The sequence below is a fragment of the Hoplias malabaricus genome, chromosome X1, assembly GCF_029633855.1.
Source record: "Hoplias malabaricus isolate fHopMal1 chromosome X1, fHopMal1.hap1, whole genome shotgun sequence".
NCBI classification, from domain to species: Eukaryota; Metazoa; Chordata; class Actinopteri; order Characiformes; family Erythrinidae; genus Hoplias; species Hoplias malabaricus.
Window position 1 is genome coordinate 18666880 of NC_089818.1, and position 11042 is coordinate 18677921.

General features: G+C 42.9%; 1 protein-coding gene across 1 annotated transcript; it reads left to right on the top strand.

Annotated features, from left to right (window-relative positions):
• The first annotated feature begins 270 nt into the window (after positions 1–270).
• LOC136675817 (uncharacterized) lies at positions 271–10819 on the top strand. Its single transcript, XM_066652578.1, has 3 exons — positions 271–1426; positions 3836–4630; positions 10009–10819. Exons 1-2 carry the CDS (start codon positions 437–439, stop codon positions 4487–4489), a joined length of 1644 nt encoding a protein of 547 aa, XP_066508675.1. The 5' UTR covers positions 271–436; the 3' UTR covers positions 4490–4630; positions 10009–10819.
• The last annotated feature ends 223 nt before the right edge of the window (positions 10820–11042 follow it).

Genomic DNA, 11042 nt, shown 5'->3' on the forward strand with positions numbered 1-11042 from the left:
AAAGAGAGAGAGAGGGAGAAAAGAGGGAAAACAAGGAGAGGTTAGAAAAAGAACCAGGAGGAAGGAAGGGGGAGGTGAGACTTGAGCTGGAGTTAGAGAGAGAGAGAGAGAGAGAGAGAGAGAGAGAGAGAGAAAGAGAGAGAGAGAGAGAGAGAGAGAGAGAGAGAGAGAGAGAAAGTTGTAAAGAGATACTAGACAGGGCCAAATAGCAGAACCAGAAAAGACAGAGAGAGAGAAAGAGTATGTGAGAGAGGGAAACAGAGCGAGGACGAGAGGGTGAGTGTGAGAAAGAGTAAGAAAGTAAGTAGTGAAAGAAGGAGAAACTGCGTAGATGAGAAAAACAGTCTTAGTGAATGGCCTGGGTGGGGAAAGAGAGGGGAGGAAACCAGTTGTTTTGTAAGTCGTCAGCCTGGGCGGCTTCTGGACTCCTGCTGGTATGCAGTCAGAGAAGGCGGCAACAGGACGGCACGTCCTCCATCCAACCCAGGAATACTGCCGCCTCTGCTTGCACCAGGGACCAGCGCTACCCCATGGGCAGGAGCACATGGATGGGCCATGCTTGTCCCCTGTGGACAATTTAAGCCCAGTCCTGTGGAGGGAGGACTTGCCTGTTCACTTCCTTCCAGAAGTGGGAATACCTGAAGACAGAATGGGGTACTCCGACCACTGCGTACCCCAGAGGCGGCATTTCTACCTGGGTCCAAGTCACTACCCTGTGCCTGAGAGATGTAGCCCTCCTTGCTACTCGTGGAGGGAGGTGAGGACTAACAGATGGGACTGGCCTCCGGATCCCCGGCTTGCCCCATGTGCCTGCGTCTGGGAACGAGACAGAGACTGTGGTTATATGAGACAGTGGTGCCATCCCGAGACGCCACCACACCACTTCAATGGCAGCTCCATTCCACAGCTCCCGCCAGCTAAGATCAGAGGTCACCGGTACTACAGAGAAGCCCGGTATGTGTCCGAGGAACATTACTGGGACTGTGCAAGTGAGAACCATCACAGGGACACATATTCCCAGCTGCCTGCCTGGGAGAATCTAGACACGTCTGGATATAACGGCCATTGTGAAAGGAGACATGTCAGATTCGAGGGTCATGACGATGAGAGCAGCCCAGATACAAGCAGTCCAACCAGCCCCTGTAAGACAATTTGTAACGGGTCCCCAGGCTTCTTTTCCACAGAGGTGCCCCAGAGCAAGTTCAGGAGTTCCAGGACGTTAGGGATCAAACCACCAGCGAGCAAAGTCCTGGGAATTGAGACCAGGCTGGTTCAAGCAGGAAGGCTGGAGGATGGGGAAGATCAGGACAGCAGGAAGAACCAGAGGAAAAGCCAAGGGACAGTTCGGGAGCAGATCAAACAAGTGGTCACAGAGCTGGAAGATGTGCTTGGGGGTCTGAAACAGGTCCAGCTGGAGATGAAAGAGGTGAGGAGTGTCTTTGTGGTTTAATATGGGATGATTTTAGTAAGGGCAGGGTCTCCTGCAAAAAAAAAATAAAAAAATAAAAAATGTAAAATAGGTCCAGTTCACAGTAGCCTTCACTTAAAGTCTTGGTCAGGTTTTTCTTTTGTCATATTTTGATGCCTATTTTGCAAGGACTAATGCTCTTAATGAAAGCATTAGCGTCATTAAGTTTGCCAGTGTTTCAGGTTCTCATGACGAGGGGGGGCTTTAATATGGGGTTTTAGAGGGAAAATCTGGCCAAGATCTGAGCTGTGTCCAGTGCCAGCCAATGAAGTGGATGTTGTTTAAGTGTGCTCTCTGCAAACATCTTGGTAATGAATCCAGTCTGACAGCGACAGGGAGGTAAGCTACTGCTCAACACTGAAGAACATTACCTCAGCCATACATAAACAAGTTGCTGGACATCTTGAGTTAGTCTGGGTTTGTCCCATGGGACTTTGTTTCCTTATCTGGAGAGGGACCCAATGGCTATGTTGTATGCAACAGGATCTACAAACTGTTCTGATGTTGAGAAACAAAGGCCATTAAAGCAAACAATACGTTATTTTGACTCCAGTAAAATCAGGATATTACTCTTTCATGAGGCCGCCAGATCAGACTGGATGCTGTCCATTAGAAAGGAAGTTACACCAGAATCAATACCTAAAGATAGCTGAAGATACTGTATGCAGACCCACATTAGTAATAATGGACATCCAGAGATGAAAATGTAAATGAATAATTCAGAATCTGATTGCAATTTTTTTTCAACACACACATCATGACCTCCATTAAAAGCTGCTGTGTATACACCAGCTAAGAGGCTGTCGGTAATTCTAGGGAATTACAAATCAGGAAAATCTAAGTGAGGAGTTACTGAGAAGTGGTGGGCTGAAAGGTTAGGATGCAAAATGTTTGTTATTTCTCAAAAATGATATATGTGAAGAAGACACTGAGCAGTGGCATTTTCAGTCTTTTAAAACATTACCGGAACATTACACAGGAATCTGTAATTTAATAAGTGACTTCTGTTGTTGAAGTCAGTTTGGGAGAATTTAGCCTGCATTCCCCAGGCACCCAGTCGCTGGCTACAAAGTGGTAGCAGTCAATTAGTGGTCATATAACTGGGTGATTCTGGGACAGAGAAGTCAAAACTACTGTGTGTAAAAATGCAACTCAGCTGTACTCACGATTCTTATGTGAAATCCCACATCATCATGCAGATGAGTCCGATATTTGCTCATTAACCAGATTACCTGTACATCTTTTTATTGCATAGTTATGGCATGCATTTGAAGTACACGATTTTATGATTTCTTTCTCAGTTAAAATTGCATAATTAGATATTTAAAAACAATACTTAATACACAGAAGTCTAAGTAGCAAAACCTGGTAATGCTTCAGCCATCTGAGGCTGGTTGTCCTGGTGAGCACATTAGGACCGACTCTTCCCCATCTTTCTGCTCACAGCTAGCTAGCTAGCATAGGCATCTGTCAGCTGATGTGAACTATCTGGGCAGTTTGCATTCTTCTCTGGCATGTTAAGCTGCTCATTGGCATTACGTTCAAAAAGTAGCTGTAGGTTGGGCTCATGTGTTTTCAGAAGAAGCATGTGTTCACCCTTACCCTCCCAAGCCTGGGGGCACTTTGTGCAAAAAGGAGAGATACACTGAAAGGTTGGGTTAGACGACAAGTAATAGTTAAAGACATTTGGCCAAAATTTGGGGATAAACAACAAAGCGCTACCCTTGAGTGCATACTTTGCATTTTGTTGCCAGCAACAACATCATGTGACAACCAAACTGCAACCAAACTGCAAAGTGTGCAGTGTGTAAAATCTGGGTAAAAACAGGGCAAAATGACAAAGCATTTTTCATAGAGCAGTCATGAAAAAACAAGAGCCAAACTTGTTTAAATATTGTAAGGAAAACTTTGGATAAAACCATCAACACTGTACTGCAGATTTCACTTAGAAACTGAGTACTGTCACATGCTGTTGCCAGATGGCAACAATTATATTTTACCCTTTTGTATGAGACCCATAAACTTTACACTGGTTTTATTTATGACAAAGAGCAGCTCACAACCCACAGAGTGTATTTTTTTCCCCTGAATGTTGTTAGTAATATTGGACTAAACACAACAGGCTTCTGCATCACTATGTGCTATGTGTAAAATATAGAAGTACAGAATGCAGCAGGAAGGCACATGATCAGATAAAAGTATTCCATGTTACTTGCTTTCAGTTCCCTAAAGAATAGAAAAATATTGACTTAGATGTTTTATCGTCAAGGAAAAAAAAAAATCATTGCTGCCATATGGCAACATCATGCAATAAATGGTTACACTCCATGCTTTGGATGAGCCTAACGATTGCATTTATCTTTGTAGGTGGTCCAGCAGATTGATATTCTGACCTCCAACATCGACCTGGGTGAGGAGGAGCAGAATCCATGCAACGGTCCTCCGCAGGATTACAGGCAACCAGGCAGCCGTTTTGGAGTTGTGGCCCTTGTCCATAACGCAAACAGTGATATGGAACCGCCACAAAGAGACGGCGCTCAGCCAGGTGTCAAGTCGAGGACTGCCCATTCCCTGACTGACCACGGCATAGCTGCTGTGGCCTCCTCTCGCGCCAGCAACCATACGGCCACAAAGAACCATACAAACGGTTCTTCTCCTGTGCACGGTCCAGTTGCTGTAGAGTCGGCAGGCAGCGGGGGAATGAATCATGCTTCTGCTACAGAAACGCAGAGGACTAAGAGCACTGCCAATGGAGACTGCTTACGAGCCAGACCTCCCAGAGTCAAAGTCAAAGATCTCCAGCATCAAAGAAGCAAAATGGTTCACACGGTGCCCTCAAAGTTTCTGGAACCCCCTTTCCCTCTGACACCTGCTGGCTTGGTCAAGACCCAAAAACCCCCACCGTATCCCCAGAACGGACAAGTCAAAATGCCCCCTCAGGATTCAAGGCATCCCTCAAACGTCCTGAAGATACCCCCTTACCCTGGAAAACAGAAACATCTATCTACCACTATGGTCTAAAGGGCTTAGGGGGTAACAGGGGAGTCCAGCTGCCTCAAAGCTCTGACTGCAGTCCCGAGGACAAGACTCACCCACACATACACATAAACAACCCAAATAGGATTATTGTTCCCCAGCTTCAACATGGTTAGGTAACTCAGGGTGAGTGGACAATGAGTGTCCTCAAAAGAGGATTGTTCATCATGAATGCATATTTGAGTGTTATTGTTTATGTGCTCTTCACTGTGCTAAGCCCTATTCATGCATACATTTCTGGGCACACATTTTATTCCACCAACAACAGGTTCCTAAAAGCCATCAAAATTATTAGAAAGGGTTTGAAAAGGTCTCTGTCGCAACTCACTTAAAAAAAACAGCATACATCACCATCTAGACTCTTAGTCATTCATTCTGGGAAACAACAGGCGAAGGAGGTGGCTGATTCATTTTCTCAAAAACTGAACATCTGCCACTTGGGTAAAAGCAGTAGACGACACACTCTCCCCTGCTAATATGGTCCTAACTTGAGTCACGAGTGATCTATTCCATCTGTTTGTGGCATTAATGCTGCACTGCACTCGGAAACTCTGGTAACTGTTTGTGTTGTTGTTTTCCGCATGGGGGAGTCAATGCTACTGACTCCAGGGTAATTCAGAGTTCCAGAGCTAATCAACTCTGGAAAGTGTGGATGAAATTGGCTCATTGAGAGGCCTGGCCGACGTCGCTTCGTCACCAAGTTCATCAGTATGCAATTCAGGATGCAATCAAGAAGGTTCTTATAAATATTCTATAAATAATGCATTTTCCCAGCCCAGAATATGGAGATTAATAGTGTCATTTTCAAGAATACATTCGCCTCAGTAAGTAGGTGTGCCGAGGGGCTGGCCAGTGTTCTGCTCCTTAAAGTTTAAGTCCTCCGATTTATCAAAAACTTTAACCAAGTTAAATCAATGTAAATTCATTCAGAGTACTTTAATGGGAAACAGGGATACCGTTTTGTTGTCAGTTTGCTGTCAAAAATAACCAGCGATTTCATGTGAGGTTGCATATTTAAAGGCAAAAGTCGTGATTTTAATCATAAAACATTTTATAGAATTTGGAGGATGTTTCCTCACCATTTGCTAGCTCTTTGGCTATATTAGCTCAGGCTTTCTCTCTGTGCATCGCTAGCTGATCCACAACTGAGAAACAGTATCTGGAGCAGTCTGGACGTTGGAGAGACCTCCGAAAATTGAAAAGGATGAAAAGTGCTCCATTTGTGGGTAATATTTATTCACTTACTTTTGATGTTACTGATTGCTTAAGGTGGAACTGACTCCAAATTCGATAGGCAGCTAACTGCATGAAAGTAAACGCAGACAGAGGGTGCTACTAAACTATACAGCTCAAGTTAAAATGAGTTTCTGTGGTAATTCAAACAGTGAATAAAAACTTAAGCCACAAATACGTTACAGTAACGTGTCATACTCAAACATACAGTTCCACCTTAAAATATGTAGCTTCAGAATGAACACAAATAGAGGTGAGGTTGTTTCCCCAGAATTGTCTACATTCGATTTAAGGGTGGATGTAGTGAAATAGTGGTAAATCATGGGGAAAAAAAACATAAATATCATTGTTATATATTTTCCAGAATCCATTACAAGCTAAAATCATATTTAAAATCTGTCAAAAATAAATGCCACCAACATCAAACACTGAATTCAACATAACTTTCTCACAGCAGACATCTGGTTCCCATCACCACCACTGTGAGCGCTAACTCTGAACACTCCTTCAGAATGAAGCATTTGCATCACACCGCTCTGAATGAATTTATATCTTCACTATTTAATTACACAGAAATGTTGAAACACAGTTGGGCAGTCTCTGTACGGCATGTTAGCTTATCTGATCTTCTGAGGGCCTTCATGATGAACATGTGAACATAGTTTTTGTTTAGGGAGGAAGATCACCTCATGACCTAATGGTGCTATCACTTAGAAATGTTAAGATGTATTTGGTGGGCTTCAGCAGTGCAGTTGAGTGGAGGGAGAGGATAAAAGAAGCCAAGTCTTTATCTGACCCTTCATCACTCTGGTTTCATTCTTCAACTGCAGAAATAGTGTGTGTACAGGAAGAGCTAGGCTACATTTTTTTTCCCTGCCATGTTTTGAAAACAGTGGTTGAGGTTTGGCAAGAGCTGCTGGTAGTCCTCTAGTGGAGGGCATGTGCTATAGCAGGCTATTTTTTCTAACTCCCCCTCAATGTTTGAGCCAGACCTACTGTCTGGTTTTGATTAGGCGCCACTTGGCTTGGTGACGGAGCGAATGAGGCAAGCTTGTACGATATTTGTGATGGTTCCATAAACACAGGCACTTTCAGACGCTGTGTAAAACGATGGCCGCCCACAGCTGGGAGGAGACAAGACACGGCCCAACACCCAACGCAGCAAGCTGTGAGCACTGACCATAAGCTTTTGGAGGGAGTGTCCCAAACATGTGCTCCATCCTCAAAACACAGTTGACCTTTGTAAGCAACTTGTTTACAGACAACGTCCATAGGCCAGTGATCCACAACCAGCCTTCAAAAGCAGGTTCAGTGGCTTCCTCCGCAGTGGTGACCACTGTGAGTGTTTAATTATTTGCTGGTGGTATTCATTAAAGTGTAATCTAACTTCCCACACTCTGACAGCAGTGCAGCCTGAGTGGAGCTAGCCCACACAGATCATAAAGTCTAGACTGTTACGAGTGTCTGGGCATATGGTGCTGTGCTAACCTGACCCACTTGTGTTTTATTGACTTGACAAATGCCTTGCAATCTGCCCGTTAAAAGTATGTGCAAATTGTTTAACTGGGAGAGATTATTTTACTTGTGACAAAGAGGAATCCCTGTAGCATGGCACATCTTTAGCCGGTGAAGCTAATTAGCTTACTAATTACAACAGCTGCTTTCCGAATTACACAAATAATATGATAGTCTTTTAATATGTACCTCAGATAAGACTAGCAGCGCTCATTAAAATCTAGTCCAGGGAAATAAAACCCTACAGACTTTCATCTACTTTTCATATCAGAGCCATAAATAACAGTCTCGTAAAGAAATGCCACTAGAATAATAAAAGCTCGCCCTTTAGAAAGCCTTGGTCTGGCTGTGATTCTTTCTGCTGCTCAGAATTATTTTTATTTCAGCGGCACCCAGGAAAGTTGTGGCCAGACAATTCCACAAGACATAACACAAGGCATGTGGACATGTATAGAGAGTTCAGCATCATCAGCGCAGCCCTCAGGAGTTCAACATCTGTATCTGACATCTGGATCTAGTGTAATTTCACTGTTAGACTGGATGAAAGGAATTTTGATTGGCCGCCTGACTGACAGCATTATGTCTCATTGTACCTCTGTGGCAAAGCTGCAGCAAAAAAAAAATCTAATTTTCCCAATTGTCCACTTACCAGACAAGACAAAAGACATGGTGATTTTTCGCTTGTTGCAGTTTGAACGCTTCAAAAGACAATTTGTGAATATATTTTCAAAAACAGTTTGGATGGTGACTGCTTTCTAGTGTTTGTTAGCGAAATTAGCTAATAGCATTTTAGCACATATTTACCACTTAAGAAAAGAAATGTGATTATATTCCAAACCATGCTAATATTGTTTTTTATACAGCTGTTTGAGTCAACGCTAATGAAAATTCCTTCTGGAAATTTCCCTGAATGTTTGCAAGTTTACAAAGCCACCTGAAAAAGCCAGGTTTTCTTTCCCAGTTTGACCAAATGGCTTCAACACTGGAAGCCTGTTTTCTTCCCCAGGATATGAGGACTTTTTGAGTGTAGTGCCACAATGGGCCTTGATCTGAAAAAGATAAATGGATGCTATCTGGGTCTGGATGTATCCTGTTCCCCAGAGTGAAGGTCTTAAATCAGCTGCGTCTATCTATATAATTATTTTCAGGAGAGAGCTGATCTTACATCAGCATTCTTGCTCTGACAAATCTAATACACACTGTAACACCACTCTGTCCTGCAAGAAAGCAAGTCTGTTTTCAGTTTCTTGTCTCTGAGTGCCACAGACTTAGGAATTGTCTTTTAAATCAATTATGACAGCCACTTCAGGTGTCCAGGGTGTTTTAAAGACCACATATGTGTGTCATGACCGGTTACTATGGTTACAGTGTTACTGGAAGCACTGATGTATATACCTGCTTGAGAGTTTTCTACCAGTAGATCTGAAGCATTCAGTCCTTAAATTTCAGCTGAAATTTACCTTCAATGCAACAGTGCAGATTGGGAAAATACACACACACACACACACACACATATATATACACACATATATATATATATGCTCTGGTCATGAGTTATTCTCCATCATGTTTAATCTATGGCATTTTATTTATATTTTATTTTATTAAGCAGCATCCTTTTCCCAAATGCACACCCTGGCATGTCCAGCACTGCATTTAAGCCGTGGCAAAAGCCACACTCCTCCGCTTTAATAAAGCACTCGCCTAATCAGTTTTGCTGTCCTCCAGCGTGGAGCCAAACAGTGTGCATTAATCACACCCTTAAATCATGCTGTTAAACAAGCTCAGGCTTGGTTCTGTGCAATTTGGTTTTCTCACAGCACCTCTGATAGAATGGGGAAAGGCCAATTGAAGTTATTTGGTGCTCTAATGTGAGTTATTGTTCAAAGGCTGTGGATAAATATAACAGTGTATTACTGAAAGTAATACTGGCTTTGATGGGTCTTACTCAGGAAGGGTGTACACGTGAGTTTTGCTCATATGTGAGAGACTCAGTTTGTTGATAATGGCATTAAAGGCATATAACAGGACTGGAAAGAATGTACAGTGAACTTTTGCCTCTGCATCTAACCCAACCGTGACAGTGAACACATGTTCACTAGTGGACTAGGAGCAGTGAGCACACACACCCACACCTGGATTTGTGAGCAGCCATCCCAGGGCCCAGGGGAACACTTGGGGGATAGATGGCTTGTTCAAGGGCATATCAGGTGTGGATGTTGAGGGAGGAGACAGTGCTGTTTTTTTTCTTTTGCTTGTCCTGACTCCAGTTGAAGCAGTGTTCCTCACGACCCCAGTCTGCTTCTCTAACTTTTACGCCATGGCTGCTTCAGCTGACCAGGAAAGAAGGGCATTAAATATAGTTTGTCCTTCTTTGCTGTAGTTCCCTTTAATCTTCTGGGAATTACTTGTTGGAACATATCTGTGAGGACTTGATTGCTTTCAGCCACTAAAGCATTTGTGAGGTCAGATAGGATGCTGATTAGATGATTAGGATGCTGTTGACGGGTTATTTTTGGTTGGTGGAATATTCTCAGTAGAATTTGAAGAACTAAAAGCTGTAAAGCTGTGACCATTTGTGTCCCCATTGGATTCCAGCAAAAAAATGTGAGACCTTATTTATCACAATATTGTCATATCCCTTGCTCTACCTAATGCTTATGGCTATGTCTATTTTTTAAAACGTCTTTAAAAGCTCTGAGTATTGAGTCATTTAACTGCTTCTTCTTGTTTTGTTGTTGTTGATGTCTTTAAAGGGATGGATGCCACAAAGTGAATCTGCTTCTAACAGCAAAGTAAAGGGATGTCTTACTGGAAGAGGAAGTGTTTCCAGTGGAAAGCTCCAGAAACAGATCACTTATCTTCTCTCATTCTCTCTCTCTCTCTCTCTCTCTCTCTCTCAGTCTTCACTCAAGCCTGACTGCACTGTGTCCACTACCAGAACAAAGCTGCCCTTTCTAGACCCACATGAGACCTCCTGGTGACCCGGCCCCTCAGTTCTTACCCTTTAAAGTAAAGCGCAAAAGACGGAATAAGCTGCTCCTTGATGGGACTAAAACAAAGTCCAGATTCAGTCCTGGCACCCAAATATTATGCAACGTATTTCCATGACTGTGAGTGGACTGTTGCGATGACCAAAGAAAGTGTTTTTCACATTCCTTTACATCATTGCTATAATGAACTACGGCTGAAGAAAGCAAAGACCTTACGAATCCTCCTGACCCCGAGGGTCTGGCGAGTAAACAATCATTGTATTTTTAAAAATCCGCAGCCCGAAATGTCTCAAAAGAGAAGGATATATTCCACCTGTGTTCTGTGATCCAGTATAAGCATGGTTCTGTCCTCTGGACCTGACTACAGTGTGTTATTCATTCACTTTGCACACTATACTGGAGTTATTTAAGCTGTATTTATAGCCAGTTATAAGCCATGTGTATAGACTGTTGCATTGGGGTAGTAGCATTGACCTAGTGTGGCCAGAAGGGGGCGCTTTAGGCTACTGAAAGACGCAAAAGACTTTAAAATGACTCAAGAATGTCTTATGAAGCTCACCAGATCAATAAAAGTGGAAGCTTTTTAAAGCACTGCCAAAAGTGATGTTATTATTTCACAATCTACATTAAAACAGTGTACAGTGTCATTATAAGTGATGTTTTCCTAATATCTATAGGAACTTCTGAATACACTGATTTACATGAGTGGACCTGTGGATATTTATTTAACAACATGTACATGTTGAGCAGACCTGAACATCCCTCCCATAGGATATGTGTACAGTTGAGATCAGTGT